At 37.8% G+C, this 26188-nt stretch overlaps 1 protein-coding gene across 1 annotated transcript in view; it reads left to right on the plus strand.

The window, feature by feature from the left end:
* Nucleotides 1-8831: 8831 nt before the first annotated feature.
* The window catches only part of MINDY2 (MINDY lysine 48 deubiquitinase 2), a 74309-nt gene continuing 56952 nt past the window's right edge, over nt 8832-26188 (plus strand). The window contains 3 exon segments of the mRNA XM_033851741.2: nt 8832-9746; nt 9748-9921; nt 23324-23381. Coding sequence (XP_033707632.1) covers nt 9075-9746; nt 9748-9921; nt 23324-23381 — 904 coding nt within the window. The 5' untranslated portion in view covers nt 8832-9074.

Here is a 26188-nt window from a genome sequence, read left to right on the forward strand (position 1 = left end):
TGCTTCAGGTTCCCATTTTTATTTCATTTGCAAATGTTTATGTTTTGTCTTCCTAACCGGATTGTAACCAATTTGAGGGCAGTGACAACAATAATATATTTGAAGAGCTTTACTATCTGTTCCCATTTTATTCACAAAACCACATAGCAAAATCATTCATGCTAATATTTTTCCCCTGCTTTTTTTTTCTTTTACAAAAGGTGAAAACTGAAGTTAGCAGAAGTAAATTGACCTACCCAAGCTTATAAAATTAGTCAATGGCAAGACCAGGTTCTAGTCCCAGTTCCTGTAGTCTCTGTTCATCACGTGTTCTACTATTGGTTCGTTGGCCAAAAAGTTCTGTAACATCTTACGGAAAAACCCAAATGAACTTTTTGGCCAACCCAATACATTAGGCTGCTTCTGCATGACCATGCTTAATATTCTCTTCTGAGCCCCAGAACACCACATTGTAAATATTGAATAAATAATCACAGAGGTTTTTTATTGTAATTATAAGCCAGTGAGTCATGGTTCTTATTATTTGTATCTTAACATATCAACTGTATGTCTCAATAATGCAAATGGTTATTATCTGATATTGTTCTAGATGAGTATTTCTCAACACATGGCCAGTGGCATATCAGCATCAGAGTCACTTAGGATGCCTGTCAAAACGGCAGATTCCTGGGTTTTTCTCCAGTTTTGTTGAATGAAACTTCCTGGGGATGGAGTCCAGAAATATGCCTATTAACAGGTTTTCCACCTAAGAGTTAATCATGCTGAAGTTTGACAATCACTGTTCCAAATAAACATAATGAGGGATAGAGTGAATATAAAATACCAGGTTCTCTAGGAAAAGCAATGTCAATTTACAAAAATATATATATTTCAACATATAAAAACAATAAAGAAGAGGATACATTTCCTTGATTCTAAGATAACCTCAATTGTAAGATACACCATTGATTCAATAAGAGTTTTTGAAGAAAAGAGCATTAAATCCTCAAAAAATGTTTAATTCCAAACCTAGAAGATTTTAAATATTAAGAAAGTGAAACTTAGACCTGAGGAAATTCGGTACTTATATTTTAAATGGTGTAGTAAAAACAGAGGAGTTTGGAGGTGGGAAGTTGGACATGGTCTGAGTAGACTTTGAAAGCTAAGAAGAGAGAGGACACTTTAAGTTAGGGAAACAAAATGAGCTAATGATTTGGATAGGTATAATTAGTGGAGTGACCAAACCAAATCTTATAGAAAGAAGGTTGCTATTACATTTTAGTAGCTGGTAAGGGTGGTTAAAAAGAATAAGGACAGATTAAGAAAAGCTTTTACTGCCAGGTCAACTCATGATATTCAGTAGTTAAGGAAGTGCCTTTAAAGGTTTTTCAGCAGTAGGTGGAACTAAAGAAAGCACTGTTTAATCTAGCAACATCCACAAGGTACTCAAAGGAAAAGAAATTGTAGAGAAATCAGTTAGCAGGTTTACACTAACACGCTCACTAACCTAGAATAGCACCAGAGAGAATGGAAAGCAAGGCTTGGATAAACCATTGAAGAAAGTCAAATCCTGACTTGACTTGCACTTCTGGAAATATATCTGAGGAATACAATTATAAGTACAGATATAAAGATTCAGTTCCAGGGACTTCCCTGGTGGTCCAGCAGTTAAGAATCCACGTTCCCAATGCAGGGGTCCCGGGTTCGATCCCTGGTCAGAGAAATAGATCGCATATGCCACAACTAAAAATCCCGCAGGTCGTAACTAAAGAAAGATCCCGCACGCCACAACGAAGATGCTGCGTGCTGCAGCTAAGCCCTGGCACAGCCAAATAAATAAATATTAAAAAAAAAAAAAGATTCAGTTCCAAGGACATTGATTGCGGTGAAGTTCATAATAGTTAAACAATGGAAATGATCTAAATATTTAAGAAACGGATTGGTTCAGCCACATAGTGGAATATTATTAATTCACTAGGAATGTTGTAGATGAATGGATATTAATGCATAAAAATGTTCACGATATATTGATAACTGAAACAAATGTGTTTAGAATGGTCTGATTCTTGTTTACAAAAATATGTATGTGTTCAGATGCCTAGAAAAGTTTGGGAAGGATAGACATACAATGAAGTATCACTAGTGTTATTTCTAATACTTCATTCTACATAGTGCAACGAAGGGTGTTTTTTATTTTCCTCTTTTTGCTTATCTTGTTTTCTAATTTTTCTAAAATGAATATGTTTTGGTTTTCTACTAAAAAAACAAAATTAATTATCTCTTTACATTAAGCATTTTATATTAAAAAATAGGACTTGTTGACCATGAGGAAACTAAAACAAAACTACTTGAATATTTTAAGCCTGGGTGATGGAGACTGATACTAATATGGAAAAATATGGGAAGGCCAAGAACAGAAAAGCATTTTGAGATCAGGATTATATACATATCTCAAGGGAGAGTGTATAGAAAAATGGCCAAAAGACTAACTTTGGAGCAGTATGGCGTTCTGGGAGAGTAATGAAAAATAACACTGGCTATAGAAGATGAACTTAGAAACCTTTTTCTCTTGCTAAGGTTTATTTATTGGCAGTAGGAATGAGGAGGACAGGCTTCGCTTAATGCTAGAATAGTAATTCTCAAACTTTATCGTGTATCTGAATCACCTAGAGGTCTTGTTAAAACACAGACCTCTTGTTGCTGGGCTTTACACCCACAGTTCCTGATTCTGTAATCTCGGTGGGACTAGAGAATTTACATTTTTAACAAGAACCTAGGTGATGTTGATACTGCTAATTCCAAAACCACATTTTGAAGGCACTCATACTAGAGTTGAGAGAAATCTGGTAAATTGGTAGGTTGACAGGGGAGAAATTTGTTTGAGGAGAGAAGTCCTAAGGCATGAGATGTACTTGATTCAATGAGAAAACCTGAACCAGATGAGCAGAGCCACTTCCAGAGCCTCTTTCTCACAAGGCAGAAGAGCCCTGATCATGGAGGAGCAAGGAGGCTCTAGGGAAGGGAACTGGGTTGGGATGGTACAGTGAGAAAGAGCTGGAGTGTGGGGAATTAAAAAAAACAAAAACAGAAACAAACCTTAATAGCTGGTAGAATACCAGGGGAGCAAGGATTCTGAGTTGAAGGTGATGGACCATATTCCTTTAATTCATTCCTGGTGAAACCCATCTGGACCCATATTTAGGTCCTACTTTTAAAAAAGACTACATAAGTAAAATTGAGAAAACTGTTTTATTAATACTGTAGCATTTTAGAGCTACAATAAAAGGGAAAAGAAGGTCATTTCCCTCCAGTCACCATCACACATCTTTAACACCACCAGAACAGACTAGCATCTGGTGAAACAGCATGTAGTAGAAGCAGCACCTGGTAGAATATCATAGGATTGAATTTGTTTCTGAACAGGTGTGAGACTCCTCATGGGGGCTCTCAGAAATAATTAAATAGGGGATGTACTTTACAGGAGGCTGGAGTTTCTGCATAGTCAGTTGAGGGCCAGAGCCAGGGCAATTTGAGTTACATGGAAACCTTGATTTTTTTTTTTTAATCTTATTTATTTTTTAACATCTTTGAGTATAATCGCTTTACAATTGTGTGTTAGTTTCTGCTTTATAACAAAGTGAATCAGCTATATGTATACATATATCCCCATATCTCCTCCCTCTTGCATCTCCCTCCCACCCTCCCTATCCCACCATTCTAGGTGGTCACAAAGCACCAAGCTGATCTCCCTGTGCTATGTGGCTGCTTCCCACTAGCTATCTATTTTACATTTGGTAGTGTATATATGTCCATGCCACTCTCTCACTTCATCCCAGCTTCCCCTTCTCCCCCTGTGCCCTCAAGTCCATTTTCTACGTCTGCGTCTTTATTCCTATCCTGCCCCTAGGTTCTTCATATCCATTTTTTTTTTAGATTCCATATATATGTGTTAACATACCGTATTTGTTTTTCTCTTTCTGACTTACTTCACTCTGTATGACAGACTCTAGGTCCTTCCACCTCACTACAGATAACTCAATTTCATTTCTTTTTACAGCTGAGTAATATTCCATTGTATATATATGCCACATCTTCTTTACCCATTCATCTGTCAATGGACACTTAGGTTGCTGCCATGTCCTGGCTATTGTAAATAGAGCTGCCATGACCATTGTGGTACATGACTCTTTTTGAATTATGGTTTTCTCAGGGTATATGCCCAGTAGTGGGATTGCTGCGTCATATGGTAGTGCTATTTCTAGTTTTTTAAGGAACCTCCATACTGTTCTCCATAGTGGCTGTATCAATTTACATTCCCACCAACAGTGCAAGAGGGTTCCCTTTTCTCTACACCCTCTCCAGCATTTATTGTTTGTAGATTTTTTGCTTATGGCCATTCTGACTGGTATGAGGTGATACCTCACTGTAGTTTTGATCTGAATTTCTCTAATGATTAGTGATGTTGAGCAGCCTTTCATGTGTGAAACCCTTGATTTTAACTCAGAATTTTATCACTCTCTCTTGGGTAGAAAGCTAAGAGAAGAGGAGTAAAGGTATATATGCCCTGTACCTGTGCAATAATCTGCTCAGAGCCAATTTTGATTCAGCTAACAATAAAGAACCATCACAGTTTTAGGAGAACCATCAAAAAATAAAAGCAAGATATTTGAACCATAGCTCTAATAGGTTTATGCAGGATAAAATGAGGAACACAAAACCATAGGCTGGGGAATAACTAGAATGCTATTACACTCTACTAGGAAGGTGGTAAGGACTCAGCTATGAAGTGGCTATAGATGAATGAAATAGTAAAGAGGTGTACAATATCAGCAAGACTTGATAGATGAGATAATAGTAAATAAATTAGGGTAAAAGTCAAATATAGCATCAATTTTTCTGTCATGGTAGCTAGAAAAGCTATGATCCAACTATGAAAAATAGAATTTTAAAAGAATTATCATTTTGAGAGTTAGAGATTTTTTTTGGATTTCTTAAGCCTGAGGTAATAATCAATCTGTGATTTTAATTAGGGGAGTATAGCTTAATTCCTCTTTAATTACCTCACACTAAAGATCTTTTCTCATCTGAATCTTTTTAAGTTACTGCTTGTACTACTCCTTTAGTATTAATTATTAATTAACTTGTATTCTCAATGACCAATTCATGTGAATGTCTTACTTCCCAAAGCAGATTTTGCTCTCCCAAAGAATAAAACCAATGTTTTACACTTGTATCCCCCACATCTCATACTCTGGCACTGTAACTCCATACTGACTAAGTAATACTATTTTATAGCACATGGTTCAGATATTCTTTGAAAAATATAAAGGATATATAAAAAATTATGTTCAATATTCTGAGATGAAAGGTCAGGATGCCATCAAACAATATAAAGGAACTAGAAAGAACTCTTGTAAATTTAATATACAATAGTGTCAATAAACAATGCATTTAAAATAACTGAAATAAGGTAGATAGCTAGTGGGAAGCAGCCGCATGGCACAGGGATATTGGCTCGGTGCTCTGTGACAGCCTGGAGGGGTGGGATAGGGAGGGTGGGAGGGAGGGAGACGCAAGAGGGAAGAGATATGGGAACATATGTATATGTATAACTGATTCACTTTGTTATAAAGCAGAAACTAACACACCATTGTAAAGTAATTATATCCCAATAAAGATGTTAAAAAAAAAAAATAACTGAAAGACAAATTTGAGGAAATCTCTTAGAAAGAAAAGATAAATAAAATTAGAGAAAAGATAAGATTAATAAAAGAAATGAAAAAAGAGATTTCCCAGAACCGAAGGACATGTTTCTACATTGAATGTGATCACCAAATACCCAGCCCAATGAATAAAGCAAGACCCACCCAAAGGTATATCAAATACTGAAATGTCAGAACACCAAGAAGAAAGAGAAGATCAAATAAATGTCAAAGAAATAGGTTATATACAAAGGATCCAGAGTCCAATAGTATCAGACTACTCTACAATCACCTAGAAGCTAGAAGACAGTTGATCAATGACTAAAATGAAGAAAAAGTATCCAATGTTGAGATGTATATCCAGCCAAACTATAAAATGTAAAGGTAGAGTAAAGGTCTAGCTATTTTCAAACAAACATGACCTACAAAAATGGGCTTCCTATGCACTCTTCCTCAGGAAGCTGAGAATATGTTTCACCAAATCAAGGAAACAGGGAGACAGGAGATCCAAGACAGAAAGTAATCAACATGTAAGAGAGGAAGAAGGAATTCCTAAAACAACAGTAAAGAGAAATCCCAGGATGACAGCTGTGCAGCAGGCCTATAAAACAAGTCCAGATCAGAGCAAGAGGAGTGTTCCAGGAGAGATGTACCCAAGATTAAAATGGGTGTGAGAAGTAACTTGATATGGTTGACCTTACTGGTAAGTCTGCCTGAGTTAGTGGTAGGTGAAGAGTAAAGCAAACAAACAAAATAATGAGGCAATTGTTAATTCCAGGGAAAACAAAACTTTAACAAAAAAAGTAATCACAGTCGCAGTAAAATACCTGATTTAGTGGTGAATAACATATATATAACTCTAGTGCTTTAAATTTTGAGTACTTTGATCAAAAATTTGAAATAATTGGGAGGTTGGAGCAAGAGAAGGAAGAATGGTGTGAGAGAAAAGAACCAAATCCCCATCTTTCATGGGAATAAATCAATAAACAATATCTACAATTTTTAAACAAAGAAATCAGAGTGGAATCATGTTACTCAGAAATATGGAGATAAGGAGCTAAAAATATCTAGGAGTTGAATGGGACTGCTTCATTGTTGGAGGCATAGAGCAGAGAACTGCTTTGTTTGTACATAAACTATTTGACTTTTAACACTATTACATCTGTAACTCTTTTAACTTTTAACACTATTACATCTGTAACTCTGACAAATAATTTAAGAATTTTGGATAGTAACCAGCTTATTTTAAAATGGTATATTTTACCTCACAATTAACTAAAGATGCAAATAAGCAAAAAAGAATGAAACATTTTCTAGTTTATTATCTTCTGACATTTGTCCCTAAATGCCACTCCCCACCTCCCTTAGAAAAATACTATGTTCATTTTCACAAACTTAAATACATATATTTGGTCATCTTGACTTACATAATTGCTGACAACATATGAAAAGAAAAACTGGTTCTGTTTCTTTGTTATAAATAAGTTATTAAATTATGCATGTGAACATTTGAAACATATACTAATAAAAACTACCAGAGCAAGAAGGCTTATCTAAGTAGCATCTTTGAAAAATGGTGAAAGGTCATTATTTGAGATGCTTGTTTCATGATTTTTAGCTCTTCTATGGTTTCTGGCCTATAAATGATTCAGTCATTCAATTTTTTTTCATGTAATACACCTTTACAAATTTCTTTTTTATAGTCAAGGCACCTTGCTAAGTTCTGAATTTCCTGAAATCTATAATATTCTCACTTGTACTTAATCATCTTAAATACTGTAAAGTGCTTAATCTAGCAACATATATCTAAATCTGTTAACATTTGCAATTATTTTTCAGGGAAAAATTCTAATTGGAACAATAGTATTTATTGTTTACAGATTGACATGGAGACCTAAACTCAATATTTTGAACAAGCTTTCTATTATCTCTTCTAATTTTCCTCCTTGCCAAGAGTTGGCTAAATATCATAACATTGTGTCACTGTAAAAAGGTGGAAGGAAAGGCATTCCACCTTTTTACAGTGTTGCACCTTTTTCCTACATTGTCAGGAAATTGTACTGCCCAAGCAAATATTTAAAATGTAGCAATAAGAAAAAACCTCTAGACAGTAAACCGCAAGAAGATATGAGCCCTTCCTCTTACTCACCATGGCATCCCCAGTGCCAAACATAGTATCCAGCAATATAATGGGTATTGAAATATGTTAAATGAGTGAATGCAACACTGCTTACTAATTTCGTCTATCTTCCCTAATCAAAAGAGATACAAAAAGACCACATTCTATTAGGTATCAGGAATTTATATATCTGACTACGAAGGAAGACCCATCTTGTCAAGTTTTGGATCCCCAGAACCTAGAAAATATGGAAAGAAAAAAAAAAAAAAAGTCCTTGTCGGGAACAGATCGCAGTGGGTTAGACTAGCACCCAAATCCCCTTTTGTCACCAACAAAACTTCCAGCCTACTCTGTCTGCCCTCTCTTAAAACTGAATGGCCTTAAGAGGAGTAGATTCTCAATAGAAAAGTCACTTTTTCAGGAACAGGCACTTCCGACTCCATGCAAAATGAGGCCAAGTCAACAAAACAGCAAAGACTTGGCTAATGCAAGCACAAGCTAATTTATTATGATTGGCCCAAATTACCCACTTTTTTTTGCCGCGCAGGCCAATATCCACAACCGCACTGATGCCTCATGTAGGGCGAACGTTTTCACCAGTAGCTGGTGAGGAGCACGGTGTTTCTCAGCCAAAACCGAGGGAGACTGGAAATTGTGCAGTGCAGTAATCCAAACACCTCGAGTGGATCTCAGTCTTTAAAATCTATATCTCGTATGAAATTCCTTCCATTTTCCATATTACAAGCTGGGTAAACAAATCTCCGGAGCTCTTCAGGGATGAGCTCTTTTCCAAATACTACAACCACTGCCACCTCCCCATCCCTCAGTCCAAGGTTGAACCACACACGACCCAGTTCTGAAGGGTCACATCTAGCTGACCGCCTCCCAGCTGGCCTTTAAAGAAGCCGCGCGCGGTCGAGCAGCTCCGAAGTCCAACTTCCGGCCACAAAATAAGAGGATGTTTTCCTCCTGGCCACACCCTCCTAGCCTCGCCCTCCACGCCCCGCGCAAGAGCGCGCGGGCGCGCGGGAGGGGCGGGGCCGCATAGGCGGCCGCAGCGAGTTTCGCCCTCCCTCCGCGGCGCGCAGGAATGCCCCGGGCCCACGGACAGCGCGGCGGCGCGCGCGCTCGCTCCCGGTGCCCTACTCCGTGACGTGCCTGGCCCAGGCCGCGCAAGGGCGCTGTAGCTGCCAGTGCCGCTGTCATGGCGTCTGAGGCGCTGTCTGAGGAGAACCCGCCGCGGTCTCTTTAGAGCGAGGGGCGGGCGGCTGGGTATGGAGAGCGGCCCTGAGAGCCTGCAGCCGCTAGAACACGGAGTGGCCGCCGGGCCGGCGCCAGGGACAGGTTCTCCGCAGGAAGGGCGACAGGAGACCAGGCTCGCCGCTGGGGATGGTCCTGGAGTATGGGCGGCGGAGAGCAGCGGCGGGAAGGGGCAGGGGGCGGCAGCCGCCGGGAGGAGCCTCTCGGACTCGGCTTCTCCCGCCGGCTCGCCTCGGGTTCTCGTACCCTGCAGCTCCCTCCCGGACTTGGACTTGAAGGGGAGCGATTTGGAGAGTCCTGCTGCCCAGAAGGCGCCTCTGACAGGGCAGCACAAGGTGACCGCCTCCCCGGAGGCAGCTGAGGCCGGAGCCGACCATGAGTTGGTTCCGGCCGGAGAGGCGGGCGCCCTCGCGGATCCCGCCGGCACCTGCCGGGCAGAGTCGGCGGCCGCGGGCTCCGAGGAACCCAGCAGCGGCGGCGGCCTCAGCAGCAGTTGCAGCGACCCGAGCCCTCCCGGGGAATCGCCGAGCCTGGACTCCCTGGAGTCGTTCTCTAACCTGCATTCTTTCCCGAGTAGCTCCGAGTTCAATAGTGAGGAAGGAGCTGAGAACAGGGTCCCCGAGGAGGAGGAGGGAGCGGCGGTGTTGCCCCGGGCTGTGCCTCTGTGCCGAGAGGAGGAGGAGGAGGGGGGGGGAGGCAGCCCAGGTGCTGGCGGCCTCCAAGGAACGCTTCCCGGGACAATCTGTTTATCATATCAAGTGGATCCAGTGGAAGGAAGAGAACACACCCATCATCACGCAGAATGAGAATGGCCCCTGCCCTTTACTGGCCATCCTCAATGTTTTGCTTCTGGCCTGGAAGGTACACTCCGCAGCTTTCTATTTCTTACAGCTTTCGGGGAGGGGGAACACGGGGCGAGGGAGCTGCTGCCTGTCAGCTGATGGCTTCTTCCTTTTTTTCCCTCATTCATCAATCCGTCCCTTTTTCTTCTTACATGAAACTCGTTCTGAGACTCTCTTGTTGGAAGAGTGTTCTCATATGTATGTCAGAAAGAATTGCCGGCAACCTCAGGTCTCTCTCGCAGTGTTTAGTGATGAACGTTCAGCATTCAGCTATGGCTGATATACTTGGAAACAGCCGGGACTAGGAGCATCCTAAACCCTTTGATTTATTTTTTTTAATCTATATTTTTCTGTGTTATTCCTTCTTACTGACTTTATCACATATGCAAAAGAGTGGAGAAATGGGGAAGGTCATCTTCAGAAGTTACCATCAATCCGTGATATCAGGGAGCAAGTTTGATGGTTACGTTTAGTCTATTTTCCAACTCCTGCTTGCTCCATTTGGGTGTGGATACTTAAGGACATGGTGCTGGGGAAGATGTGGCCCCTTAGACAAATTCCATTTAAGGAAAAGCAGTGGCCTGAGACCTAATTACCATAACTTATTGGTTTTCAAAGATTGTTTTTATTTTATGCATGATTTTTACTTGCCTCATTTTTTTGACTCTACTTAAAGAGTCTGGCATTATTACCAGTAACCACACATCAGAATGTGTTAAGGGAGCTAAAATTATAACAACTAAAATAAGAAAAGATATATTCAAGTTAAAGGAGCAAAAGAGGGAAGGGCCCTTCAAAAGGAAGTATATTGAGGACTCAATATATTGGGGACCTGTAAATGAAGTGTCTTATTTAAGCTTGCAGTTTTAGAGTGCTGAGAACATGCATCTTAGAGTACATATTTTACTTTTAAATTGAGAATTGTATCTATAGATAAAATGTTCCCTAGAAAAAAATAATCTGGATTATTGTGACTAGTTAGGAAGAAAATCAAGTAAAGGAAATAGTGTTTATTAAGTCCCTTCATCTTCCTTTCTAGCAAGGGCTAATGCAAAAGAAATAAGATTATATCTTACCAGTATCTAGTACATAATGGCACTCAAATGTGTTGAGTGAAAACTGCCTGCTCTTGAAGAGCTGTTGAGCTATTTGGAGTTGCAGCATCGACTTACTTGAAATTACTAAAGAACAATGCAAGACAATACACTATAAATGCTAGGTTATAGGAAGCAGATTGAAATGCATTAGACATCCCCAAAGGGGAAGTTTTCCTTTGGTCTGGCATAGTCCCAGAGAGCTTCATGGAATTTTTAGATCTTGAAGGAAGCTTTTAAGGAAAAGTAGGATTTAAAATAACAGGAAAATGGAATTCCTGGGAGAGGGAAGGGTATAAATAAAAGGGATGAAAATAAAATGGATAATGTGTGTGTGTGTGTGTGTGTGTGTGTGTGTGTGTGTGTGTGTATGTTTTGGATGACAGGAGCGGTAAGTTCATATTGCAGGATAATAGAAAATAAGATTGAAAAGGTGAAGAGCCCCTTGATGAAAGCCCTTGAATGTCAGACTAGGGAGTTAAATTTCATCCTATGAGCCAAAGTCCCCAGCCTTTCTGTCAGAAGGAGTAACAGTTTCCTTTAGGCTTTTCTCACTTCCTAGTTTCTACATAGTACTGCAGAAGTTCAGAGGAAAGAGCAAGTACCATGGTCTCAAATATTTGGGGATAGATGAGCATTGAATTGGTCTTTGAAAGACAGCATACATTTGCGTTCCCACTATATGTGAGGTACTAGAAATACAGAGATAAGTAAGATGCACGTGTGCCCTCATGTAGCTCATTGGTAATGGGGAGACAGACATATAAACAATAACCACATTGCAATGTAGAAGTTCTAAATATGCTATGGAATTACAGAGAAAAGTGTAATTGGGAGTGGAACATGTCAAGGGAAAGCTTCACAGAAGAGGTAACCTGTGTACTGGGTCTGATGGATGAGTAAGAGAAGTTCCTTCGAGGCAGAGGGAATAGTGTGTTCAAAGATGCTGAAGCAGAAAAAGGTATTTTCTATTTGGAGACTCCAACCTTGCTTGGAGTGCAGTGGAGGAGGAGAAGGAAATGGCAGTAGCAGGAAATAAAATTGATAGGTGGGTTAGACTCTGAATGAGCAGGCATGCTAAGGTACTTCGAGATTGTTTTATAAATCTTTGGCTCTTAGCCTTTTTTCTGCCTCAAGGCTATTGATGCACACAAAAACTACTCATCAGTAATCATCAGTGATTGATGGGGAGATCGATTAAGAGAAGCAAGTTTGGATAGAGCAGTGTTCTCAAAGTGAGCCAGGGCTTCTGAGGTCAGTACTGTTCATAATAGTACTCAGTTTTTTTTTTGCCTTTTTCGCTCTCATTCTCTCAGTGTCAGTAGAGTTTTTCAGGCTGTATGATGTGTGATGACATAATTGCTCTGACAGTTAACAGAATCTGTGCTCGTGCATTCTTGTGTTTAAAATTTTTCTCAATTTTTATTTCTAGTATGGTAAATCTTGATAGATATAATCCACTTAAACAAGAGCTCTTTGTGATCCTAAATAATTTTTAGGACTGAAGAGGGTCTTGAGACCAAAAAGTTTGAGAAATGCCGTAGTAGAGAAAAATAGTAAATAGGGTATGAAGGTAGTTGTCAGATTTCAGAGGACCCATCATTAGACATGTTTAGACTTTATATACAGCTGATAATAGGAAGCTACTATAAATTACTGGATAGAGGAATGACATAAAGAAAGGGGTCTTTTCATTTGAGATTTGACTGGAGGTGAGATTGTAGTGAGTGTAGCAGGAAGAATTGATGAGGATAGCTCTTTTGGATGGGAAATTCTCTGCCCCTTCTCTCTGTTGAGGATAATGTCACAGCCTAAATGATGAATTGATTGCTATCTGGATATAGGAAATGAAGGATGTGACACTTTTTCTAATTGGGTAATAAGGATTGGTTGGATCATTCAAAAGGTAGAGAATGTGTTTTAGATGGGAAAGTTGATGTCAGAGTTTGGCTGTGTCAGGTTGGAATTGTCTGTTAGTGGGACATAAAAATATAAATGTTCATTATGCCTCCAGAAACATAGAATGGGCCTCAGGAAAGACGTAAAAATTATGAGAAAAATTGAACTGGAGAATTATTGCATAGATATAAGTATGGTATCAGTGAGAATACATGAATTCTCCAAAGAGAGTGGTGAATAGTTCTCAACTATTTGTCATCCCAGTATATGTGAGGAACTGCAAATTGCCATTATAAACATCCTCCCTCTATTTTCTCGCTCCCTCTTCCATCCAGTTCTCCAGTAGACATAGAGAAAACAGAGGAATAAAGAGGAAAACAGAGGAATAAAGTTGGTGGGGAGAAGGGAATGCTAAGCAGTAAAGATGAGAGAGTGTAAAAGAAATCAGTATAGGCACAGTTTGAGATGTAAATGAGAACTAGAGATAGGACAAAGTCATGATAGTAGTGTGGGAGAGAGACTCTAATTTAAAAAAAAAAAAAAGGTCAGTTATCATTGTTAAATGCAGCAGCATCAAGGAACTGGTGGAGTAGGAAAGATTTTGCCAAAAAGGACAGATATGAGAACAAGGTCGCTAAAAAGTCAGGATAACATGGAGTCCTCAGAATAGGTGGTAAAATTCTCTTCAGAGGAAAACAACAACAATCTTTTTTTCTGAAGTAATGGAAGGAAGATACAAAGACAAGGTCATGTTAAGATAGAGAGACATGAAAATTGAGGACTCATTCTCCATTTTGGCAGAATAACAGATGATCTCATCAGTAATAGCTATTGAACTTGCCAGTAATTAAGGAGAGAAGTTGTAAAGCATCGAAGGGTGAATTTTGTGAGAAAATTATGTTGTGTTTTAAAGAAGTTCTCATTTCATTGAAGATTATGCCTAGGAATTTGAGGCATAAGCAGAAAGTACTCAGTGGCCATGGATAAATTGGGGTATTCTTTTAAAACTTCTAGTATGTCAATTTTGCTTCCACCCCCCCCAAAATAGTTCTCTCATCTCTGGAAATAGGAGCAGGAAGAATGTCTGGTTAGGATTATCATGTATTGGGCTTTTCAAGGGTTGATTCATGGAGAGTCAATGGAATTAAGAATTGAAAGTAAAACAGCTGCTCATCTTTTTTGGGGGAGAATGAAGTAATGAGAAAAATCAGTAAGGAATTTCCTAGCAGTCCAGTGGTTAAGGCTCTGCGCTTCCACTGCAGGGGGCACGGGTTCGGTCCCTGGTTGAGGAACTAAAAAAACAAAAAAATCAATAAACTGAATACATTAGGAAGATTTGAGTGATTCAAAGGAAGTAAGTGCCATGATGATTCTGGGTGAGAGATGACAGTTAAAATGATCAAACATGGTAAGTACTGAGTTGGAAATGTTGGAGTTTTAATGAAAAGTGTTGGTTTAGGACTGATGGAAAGTAGGTGATCATCACTCATCTGTAAAATAGTTGAGCTGTGATAATCCAACAAATCAAGAAAGAAGGAAATCTGTTCATTAAATTTAATTCAAGCTCAAATTTCTAATTCTCTTTAGCCGACACCAGGTAAATTGACCCAAATTGAAGTCTTAGAATACATTTTCATTTTGCTTCTTTATTTTAGACTTTTTTTTGGTGTTTTTTTAATAGTTTTTCTTTAATCTTTCATAAAATAATGCCATTTTTTATTTGAGGGCTGTGGCCCAATTAATCAGTTGTGTTTATAAAAATCAAGTCAGAAGATATATAAAATATAAAATTTACTTTCTGATGTTATTGGCCTATGTTATAAATACTGAAGCAGAGTGATGGGTACTTGGAAGTTCATTATGCTGTTACTTTTTGGCTTTTCCATATGATTCAAATTTTGCATTATGAAACATTTTTAAAAGCTTCTGCCTTAATATTTTTATGTTTATGAAGGTATTACTTTAATAATAGAGGGAGTCCCTGCTTTGTCACACTTTTGTTTTCTTATAGAAAGAATATAGGTTCTAAGGCCCACATACTCAAAAAAATATATATATATATACACATATATATATATAACTTATACTGTACATTATAATAGAAGACATATAGCATTGTAATATCTAATCATTATGTATCTAATTATTATGTAGCATTTTAGTGGAAGACTGAATGCACTATTCTGATTTAAGATGCTGGAAGCACATCCCCTCTCCTCCCTAATCCTTTGGGTGGGAAATTCTTCCTCTTCTTTCTTTGCTTAGCAGGTGCTGAGACGATCTCCTACTCCACATCAAGGGAGGAACAGCAGGATTCTTAAGCAAGTTTGTTTACCTTAGGCTTGTTGTTCCAGACATTAAACCTAGAAACTATCAATATAAAATAAAAATTGATACATTTGATTCAGTAAAAAACAAAAAACTTAAGGTTAAAAAAAAGAAAAAGGACAAAAAGATACCCCTTCCCCAAAAAAACTTCACCAGGAACTAAGTCAAGTCAAAACACACACTACAAACTAAGGGAATTATCTGCTAGATTACTGTATGTGTCTAAGGGCTAATTTCTTAATTTACAGAGAGCCCTTATAAATTAGAAAGAAAAAGATGAGTGACCCAAGAGCAAAATGAGCAAAAGGCCATTAGCAGAAAATTCAGTGAAGTTCCAGCGGACATATCTTCTGTCTCATTATCACCTGCAGAGGGTGAGCTTCTTACCAGAAAGCTTTTGCTCTAATTCTCCCTCCCTCCTTGATGACTTTCTTTTCTCATACCTTTTCACAGATACCTCTTCTTACTTTTGACTAGGTTTTACCTTCTTTTATTACTTCCTGACTGATAGGAATATTGCAATTGCACAAATTTTCTCATATTCCCCTTTTCCTAAAGTAGGCACAAAGCTCTTTTGAGGATTTCCAAGTGTATTACTTATAAAAATGGAAAAACAGATGGTGAGCTGAAGATTCCATCTTAGCCTGTGCCCACCCTGTTTGTTTTTTAATATAGATCCTGTAAGAAGAGATTAAAAACTTCACACAGTGGTAGAGTTTTGTTTACACAAAAGGTGCAAGCAACACTTCCGAGGCTTTCATTTCCAGTCTCTCCTAAGAATTAGGATTGGTGTAATATCTCTGGGTTTGTGAGATAAAGTGGATATGGGCAGATGAGATTATGAATACTCCCTGTGTTAGTTGTCCTATTAGTGATGTCCTCATTTTCTCCTCTCCCTTTGCTATGAGTAGTCCTTCAGTGGAAAACCTTCCCATTCTCCTTCCATCGTTGTCGCTGTTAAGTCCCAGGTGAAGGACATTTGAGCACAGGTGGTATCAGTAATCCTAGGGCTTTGAATAATAACAGTAAGTACTCAATTATTTTTATGTCCAGATACTATGCTAAGTATTCTACATGTATTATATGCAATTTCTCTTTTTTTTTTTTTTTGTGGTACGCGGGCCTCTCACCGTTGTGGCCTTTCCCATTGCGGAGCACAGGCTCCGGACTTGCAGGTTCAGCAGCCATGGCTCACGGGCTTAGCCGCTCTGCGGCATGTGGGATCCTCCCGGACCAGGGCACGAACCCATGTCCCCTGCATCGGCAGGCGGACTCTCAACCACTGCGCCACCAGGGAAGCCCCTATGCAATTTCTCTTTTAATTTTCTCGACCACATCAGGAAATCCTTGTGTAGATATTGTTCCTATTTTACATACATAGAAAATTGAGGTGCATAAAATGTAAATAACTTACCCAAGGTAAGTTTATACCCACTTCAGAACCTGAGCTCTTACTTCAGATATTTGGTTGGAAAGTTGAAATTCAAGGTAACAGTAAGCCTGGTGGACAATAGGCCTGGGACAAACCAGGGTGGAAGAAGAGCTAGTGATAAAGTCAGAGAAGCAGAAATAGACTTCACGATTCCTTAGAACAAATCCTGGGGATCTGTTCTTTGTACAGATTCCTTCTGTTTTTAGCTCCCTGTGTTTTATCCCATGTCCTCTCAATTATCTGACACTTCCAATTTCAGAGCCTTTCTTGAGTTCTGTGGTGAATGAGCTTGCCTTTACCATCAAAGTTTATTAAGTATTTTCTTTGATATTTTCAGTAGTTAAGTTTTCTCTCTCCTGCCACTACCCTAGTTCAGGCCACTTTCATCTCTCTTCTGGACTACTTCAGTAGCCTTTTAACTGTTCTCTTGTCTTATCTTATTCTCATCTGTCTTTCAAGCAATTAATATAAATGTTTCACTGTCACTTTTTCTTTGGGTATATTTTCAGCATGGTAAGCTTGCTGAGCTGCTTAAATATAAGTCCAGTGAAATTTGAACTAAATATGCCTTTTTAAAAAAAAGTTGTATTTATTTATATTTATTTATTTTTATAAACTTATTTATTTATTTATTTATTTTTGGCTGCCTTGGGTCTTCGTTGCTGCACGTGGGCTTTCTCTAGTTCTGGTGCGCGGGCTTCTTATTGTGGTGGCTTCTCTTGTTGCAGAGCATGGGCTCTAGGCACACTGGCTTCAGTAGTTGTGACTCGCTGGCTCTAGAGCGCAAGCTTAGTTGTGGCGCATGGGTTTAGTTGCTCCACAGCATGTGGGATCTTCCCAGACCAGGGCTGGAACCCGTGTCCCCTGCATTGGCAGGCGGATTCTTAACCACTGCACCACCAGGGAAGCACCAAGATGTCTTCTTTTATTATACATCTTTTACTGGGAAAATTTCACTGGAAAAACATTCTTCATTGTTCTAAAACCTTTGAATTGCATATAAAATAGGACATTCTTGAAAATCTAATACATGTGAATATATCTGCAGTTTCTGATGGTTTTAAATAGTTTTAAATAGGCCTCGATATTACTCTGAGAATGGGATCTAAGTTCTGATAAACATTGAGGGTAAAGGTGTTTCAAATTGGCCGAAGTTGAAAGTTGTCTCTTATTAAATTTTCCTGATTTGAAATACTGATGGCATGTAGAAAGTCAGTTAGATTTTTAGTATTTTTAAGTACAGTAATTATTCTTAATAATAAATGAATATTACCTCTAAGAAATTAGAATATAAAGTATGATGTATAATAGCTTATAATACATGTTTATTTGCTGGAGCCAGAATTAAAGGCATGTTGAAAGGATCCTTAAGTTTTTTAGCCCTTATTTTGAAAAAGGCTGCATTTCGTCTCTTTGATTCCCATTAATAATACTTATATTATAATTTCTTCACAATTTCAACTTAAAAAAATTACGAATACTATATGATTTGCCACATATTCAAAATCAGTGAAACTTGAACTGAGAAGAAATTTTTTTTTTTTGGACGTGCTGTGCTGCTTGCAGGATCTTAGTTCCCCAACCAGGGATTGAACCCACACCCCCTGCAGTGGAAGTGCAGAGCCCTAACCATTGGACCACCAGGGAATTCCCAAGAAATTGTATGATTTAGTGATCCTTTTTACCATAAGTAATGCAAAAACAGACTACAGCACAGGAATCAAATAATTCACGGACAAATTAAAAATATTTGTCTCCTGGGACTTCCCTGCATGGCACAGTGGTTAAGACTCCATGCTCCCAATGCAGGAGGCCCAGGTTCGATCTCTGGTCAGGGAACTAGATCCCACATGCATGCCACAACTAAGAAGCCTGCATGCTGCAACTAAGGAGCATGCGAGCCGCAACTAAGGAGCCCACCTGGTGCAACTAACTAAATATTAAAAAAAAAAATTTTTGTCTCCTGAGTTCCAGCTCAGCTTTCTGTTTGAATGTCAAACTAAATTTCACAGTTATGAAGCAGACATCATTTTCTTCTACAAACTTACCTTCCCTTACCAAATGTCTTATTTTTATTAAATATATGGATCTTAAGTTTTAGAGTTCCCTGAGCCTTAGAGTCAACTTCAGTTTTTCTTTTCCCATCATCCTTCACTTTTCACTGGTCACAAAGTTCTGTCAGTTCTTCATTTAAAATATATTTCACGGGACTTCCTTGGAGGTCCAGTGGTTAAGACTCTGTGCTTCCAGTGCAGGGGGCACAGGTTTGATCCCTGGCTGGGGAACTAAGATCCCACATGCTGTGCGGCACAGCCAAAAAAAAATACACACGCACACACATATATATATACATATATTTCAGATAACGTTTTATATAAGATTTCATTGAAAGAAGGTGTTGCTGTTTTTAGAAGTCTGTATATTAATTTTGTATCTTGCAGTTTTACCAAATTCATTGATGAGTTCTGGTAGCTTTTTGGTGGTGTCTTTAGGATTTTCTATGTATAGCATGTCATCTGCAAACAGTGACAGTTTTACTTCTTTTCCAGTTTGGATTCCTTTTATTTCTTTTTCTTCTCTGGTTGCTGTGGTTAGGACTTCCAATACTATGTTGATTAAAAGTGGTAATGGGAATTTCCTGGTGGTCCAGGGGTTAGGAATCCGCACTTCCACTGCAGGGGGCACAGGTTCAATCCCTGGTCCGGAAACTAAGATCCTACAAGCCACACTGGATGGCCAAAAAAAAAAAAAAAAAAAAAATGGTTGAGCATCCTTGTCTTGTTCCTGATCTGAGAGGAAATGGTGAAATGCTTTTCACCATTGAGTATGATGTTAGCTGTGGCCCTGTCATAAATGGTCTCTATTATGGTGAGGTATGTTTCCTCTATACCCACTTTGTTGAGAGTTTTTATCATAAATCGATGTTGAATTTTATCAAAAGCTTTTTTTTCATCTATTGAGATGATCATATGATTTTTTGTCAGTTTGTTAATGTGGTGTATCACATTGATTGATTGTTGCAGAGCACGGGCTCTAGGGTGTGCTGTCTTCAGTAGTTGTGACACGCGGGCTCCAGAGCACAGGCTCAGTAGTTGTGGCACACGGGCTTAGTTGCTCCGCAGCATGTGGGATCTTCCCGGACCAGGGCTCGAACCTGTGTTCCCTGCATTGGCAGGCGGATTCTTAACCACTGCGCCACCAGGGAAGCCCCAAACTGTATTTCTTGAGTACTTATTAATTGGTATTCTAATTAAACATTTAACAATGTTCTTTGGCTGGTCATTTTCATACTTACCATTAGCTATATAGACTGTTCCTTATTTCTTTGTTATTACTGGGTCCCCTGCATTTTTTTCCCACCTCTCCCCTATATCATAATTATAGGTATCAAAATCTTGGCATATCACTTTTGAGATGTTTTACATTTCTGTTCAGGATATTAACACTTTAAGCAGGTTTTGTTATTTTTATTTTTGGTCTCTCTTGAGTCTATTCTCAAGTACACTTCACTCTTCGAATGACTAAGAATTACAGAATAATTGGGCTGGATTAATGATGTTTTATCCTATAGTTGAATATATAGAGTTGTAGTAGCTATTTTCTTTTGTTAATTTAAATATTCTTTTGTTAATTTAAGTGTTTAGTATTAAATATTTTATTTAAATATTTTAATAGAAATCTAGTTAGAATAATAAAATATTTATAGGATAGGACATAATTTATTTTCCTAGATAATAAAAGCTTCATTTTATTTGGACTCTATTAATTTGAAACTGTGTGTGAATATGTACTGAGAAGTTTTGGTCAAATTTTAGGAAGAATATTTAAACTACTTAGAGTACCTTCCAGATGTCCTTGAATACATTAATTTACTTGTAAACAATATGTTATAGATTATTACTAAAAGAGGACCATCTGAGAACCTAGGTCATACTTCATTTGTTTGTCTGTTTTTCATCATAAGGTTTAAAATTTAGAGATTCAGACAGAATGCCACAATTTAAAATTCTGTATCCTTAGCTAACTTTCCCATAACCTGTTTTTTCTTTAATAGACTCTAAAGAGACAAAGGAAAGAAAGTCTTACGATCATTAACAAAATCTTCAGCATTTGCTTTTGTGGTGATGGTGGTAGAGGGAAGGAAAAAGAGAAGCAAGCATTCAGGAAGATCATTTTGTGGTTAAAAAAAATTAAGATCTGTTGATGGCTCCAAAGTATTAGTGGGAGGGAGGCAGACATTTCTTCACTATTATACTCTTTTGTCCCTAGCTTTAGTGAACATCCATAATATTTTGTTGGCTAAGATTCGGGAAATGAATATACCGCTCAGTATGCTTGGGAATAGTTAAAATATTTGCGTATTTGTTGTCCCACTTCTAAAATCTCTGTAAAGGTTGTCATTTCCTATTTCAAATGTTTGAAGCAAGACATGATAGGCAGTTGTTATTATTTGGAAATTTCAAGACTAAACCCTGAAATCATCTATTTGTAGAAATCTAGGATTGTAGAATGTATTTCCCAAATACATACACTTGTTAGTGCCTTGGTTTCTTATTGACAGTTTTATAGTGGGATTACTACATTGACCAAAAGAGGATAAGCTATTTGTTTATGGGATTTTCTGGTGAATATATTTCTGCACTGAATTTGTCTGGAATAAAAGAATATATAGGTCTCATTTAAGAAGCATTGTTAGGTGAAAACTGGACTTTCAGAGTGGTCTGACAGTTATTCAGAATGTAAATATTCACAGTGTATATAAACTACTGGTTTAAATATCAGACCTTCAAAGTGGTATTGAAACACCTTGATAAAATATTATCTAAAAGCAGTTAAGATCATCTAAAGCAGGGATCAACATACTTTTCCTGTAAAGGACCAGATAGTAAATATTTTAGGCTTTGTGGGCCATATCGTCTCTGTTGCAGATTCAGCTCTGTTATTATAGGGCAAAAGCAGCCAAAGACAGTACATAAACAAATGAGAGTGACACCCAATACAACTTTATTTAGAAAAACAAGCAGGGGACTATAATTTGCCAATGAGTTTCAATTTGAAAAATATGCTCTTTATGGGAACTCTCTGTACTTCCTGCTGAATTTTTCTGTAAACCTAAAACTGCTCCAAAAAAAATGTCTATTACAATTTCTGGGACTTCCCTGGTGGTCCAGTTGTTAAGACTCTGTGCTTCCACTGCAGGGGGCATGGATTCTATCCCTGGTCGGGGAACTGAGATCCCGCATGCCATGCGGCGCAGCCAAAAAAAAAAAAAAAAAAAAAAGTCTATTACAATTTTAAAAAGTGTCCTAGAAAATAAGAATAATTTAGAAACAAGTAATGATCAAAACCTCCATGGCAACTCTTGGTTTTCACTGAGTGATAAAGCCACTGGATGACTAACTCATAAGTACCAACTGTCATGTATGCTTTCAGAGGGTCTAAAACTGTTCTGTTTTACAGGGATCTTTTTTAGCACTTACTTTATTCATTGATTAAAACAAAAAATTGTGACATACTGTTACTACATTTGGTAACATAAAGATCCAGAGCACCTTCTTCAATACTTGTTGTTGGAGAAATTGCTGATTTAAAAGATCCTGAAATAGTAATTCCTGAGGAATTTTTAATTATGCTGCTGTTCTGTCATTGCTATGTTAATTATTTTGTTCGAGTTTTCATCTTACAGTACTTATTTTTCTTCCATGAATATACCAAGGAGTATGCTTTTCAATAAGTCATCTAAAATATTTACAATCATTGGCTGTAATATCTGTGTAAATCATCTGATAATTCATTTGAAAAATTCATTTAGACTGTGTTGCAGCTGACATGACTTTTGAAACTTAAATATGACTATAACGTATATATCTACTTTTAACCTTTTTATTGTGACATATAACGCATACAGAAAAGTACATAAAACAGAGATGTCCAGTTTAACAAGTTATCATAAAGCAAACAGTGGAACTACCATGCAAGTCAAGATATAGAGCATTGCCAGCACCCCAGAGGCCTCTTACGTGTCCTGTTATGACTATAACTCCTTCTCTTATCCCTAGGGTTAATCACAGTCCTAATTTTTATAGTACCCATTTTCTTTTCTTTATACATATACAGCTCTAAACAGTAAAGTTTAATTTTGCCTGTTTTTAAATTTTACAGGTTGACTCATATAGTATGAATCCTTCAGTTTATGACCATCCTTTATACTGTATTCATTTTAGCTACTCAACAAAAAAAAATGGCCCGGGTAGACTGAAGTAATAGAATACTGACCTGTGTTAAGCCTGTCTTCAGTAAAACTGCTGCATGGGTGACCTGTCAAAACATGTTCGGTGCCTCTTCCTGCCCTTAAACTGTATTTTCTATCATGCAGGACACTGCTGCAGGTACATAATGACAATCAGGATGGGTGACGAAAGGCATAGCACTTGGCTTTGAAAATAGATTTCTCATTGACTCTCTGAGATCTTGTATCACCCTGTAAATTTTATGGTGATAGGATTGGCTTTGTTGTATTAAAGATTAGTTACAAAGATTTTTAAATGTGAGTGTTGTATACCTATAGTAGATACATATAATACACATACATACTTGTGTTTCTGACTGAAGAAACACTTTAATTATCTAAAACATTTGATTTTATAGAAAAATACTTTGTTTTTCAGGTGAAACTTCCACCGATGATGGAAATCATAACTGCTGAACAGCTGATGGAATATTTAGGTTAGTGTTGAAAAGTGAATGATTTTTATATTTCTTTCAAAATAAACCAAAGTTTTCAAAGCTAATATATTACCAAATTTCACCTTTTTGAGGCTATTTTTAAGTTATAATTTTTAATCTCTTAATTAAAAAATTTTATCAGTATGTTTCTGTTATTGGATGCCTTCTTTCTGACCAGCATTAAAATTCTTTAATATAAATAAAGAGACTAGTGACATCTAGAAAACAAGGTACATATTAATTCCAATAAACTACAGAGTGGGAAATGGCACAAAAACTCTAACATTGAATGTAGGTAGTGTTTTAAAATATTGAGTAGACTTGAATTAAAACCCAGGAGGTGATTTGGAGCAGTGCTACCCAAAATATGATTCATGGACCTCTGTCAGTCTTTAAAATGTTAGTTACCGGTCTGCAATGAAATAGAGGCTTATACTAGAGTGTAAAACATTTTAGTCCATCTGAAATTTTTTGATGGCCAATTTTTCTTGATGAAGGAAGCAGTGTATTGAATTGCATTCTTATGCAAGATTCTTATTTCAAAACAGACCATACTACACAGTTTGCAGACCAGTTGCATTGAGTAGAACTTGTTTACAGAGTAGGTTGTTGTATATCACCCTGCGGTCTTTTACAATTTAGCAAATAAGAATTTATATATTTATACTATTACCAAATCGGAAATCTTAATCCATATTCTTACAGTTGTTTAGTAATTAAATTTTTATTTTAAAAAATTTTATTAGCTGATTAGTTTATTTATGCCATTCCAGACAACTAGCTAACTGATTTTTTTTTTGTGAGGTGTAGGTTTAGTGAAGTAATTGAGATTAGAGCTTTTGGAAGACCTTTTTCTTTCTTTTTTTTTTTTTTTTGCGGTACACGGGCCTCTCACTGTTGTGGCCTCTCCCGTTGAGGAGCACAGGCTCTGGACGCGCAGGCTCAGTGGCCATGGCTCACGGGCCTAGCCGCTCCGCGGCATGTGGGATCTTCCCGGGCTGGGGCGCGAACCCTTGTCCCCTGCATCGGCAGGTGGACTCTCAACCACTGCGCCACCAGGGAAGCCCTCGAAGACCTTTTTCTTTATGTAATTAATGTCATTTAATCCCACTCACTGGCTAGGGAACCTCATAGTTAAGTGTAGATTACTTTCAATATCTAGATGTCTGGAAATAGAATTTCTATTTAAACGTCTTTTACTCTAGCTTGGTGATTCTTAAACTTTGTGGTTTCTAAATTATATTTCATGGAAAAGGCTGAAATATGCTTAGTGCTTTTGATGAACAACCAGTATGACTGCCAAGGACTGTGCAAAGGGGAAGTATTAGGAGATGAGATTAGAGGTAATGGGATCATATCGTACAGTATCCTAGGCTATTATAGCAACTTTGACTTTTGCTGTGGGTGATTGGGAAGCCATTAAAGGATTTTGAACAGAGGACTAATGATCTGACTTTGAGTTTAACAAGAATTCTCTGGCTGTTATGTTGAAAATAGAACTTAGTAGTGTAAAGGCAGAAGCAGGGAGATTGGTTAGCAAGCTGTTAAAACTGGCAAAAGATGGTGGTGGCTTCAAGCAGGGTAGTAGAAGTGGAGATTATAAAATATGGTCAGATTCTGAATATAGAGCTGACTGAATTTGCCGATCAGTTGAATGTGGAGTGAGAGTGAAGTCAGGGGTTACCCCATGATTTTTGGTTTGAACAACTGGAAGGACAGAGTTAACATCAACTGAAACAGGAAAAAATGGAAGGAACATGTTTAGGGAGGAATATCAGGATTTTGGTTTTGGGATGTTTATTGGCATTCAAGTGGAGATATCAGGGAGGCAGTGGGATATATAAATGTAGAGTCTAGAGGAGAGGTCTCAATCAGTGCTGTACAGTAAAACTTTCTGTGTCAATGGAAATGTTCTATATCTGTGCTGTCTAGTTTCATAGCCACTAGGCACATGTGGCTCTTGATATCTTAAAATATAGCTGATGTGACTGAGGAACTGAATATTAAATTAATTTTAAATTAAATTTTAATTAATTAATTAAATTTAAATTTATGTAGCCACATGTCACTACTAGTTATTGTATTGGACAGCACAGATCTAGCCTGTAAATACACATTTGGGAACAGATAACATATATAAATGACAGTTATACTGAGTCACAAATAATATGAATGTAGATAGAGAAGGGAAGAGATCAGTAGACTGAATCTTGGATGTGCCAGTGATTAGAAGCTGAGGAAGAGGAAGAATGGGTAGAAGCTCAACTATATAGAAGAAAAACCAAAGACTAATTTCCTAGAATCTAAATGAAGAGTTTCAATGAAGAGTTAGAGATTAGTTGAATCAAATGCTGCTAATAGGCCACGCAGGATGAAAACTGAAAATTGACCATTGATTGAGCCATAAGGAGGTAATTGGTAACTTCAGCGCGTCCACAGGATAAAAACCTGACTGGAGTGGGCACAGGGGAAAATTAGAAGCCGTTATATATTGTACATAGCCAGTAGGAATGTAACATAATGAAGCTACTGTGGAAAACAGTTTGTCAGTTCCTTAGAAAGCTAAATATAGAATTACCTATGATCCTACAACTTTACCCAAGAGAAGTAAAAATACATGTTCACACAAAAACTTGTACAGGAATGTTCATAGCAGCATTATAATAATAGCCTAAAAGTGGAAACAACCCAGATAGCCATAAACTGATGAGTGGATAAACAAACTGTGTTATATCCATATAGTGAAACATTATTCAGCCATAAAAAGGAATGTATTGATACATGCTGTAATATGGATAAACCTTAAA

This window comes from Tursiops truncatus, chromosome 2 (genome assembly GCF_011762595.2).
Source record: "Tursiops truncatus isolate mTurTru1 chromosome 2, mTurTru1.mat.Y, whole genome shotgun sequence".
Classification (NCBI taxonomy): Eukaryota; Metazoa; Chordata; class Mammalia; order Artiodactyla; family Delphinidae; genus Tursiops; species Tursiops truncatus.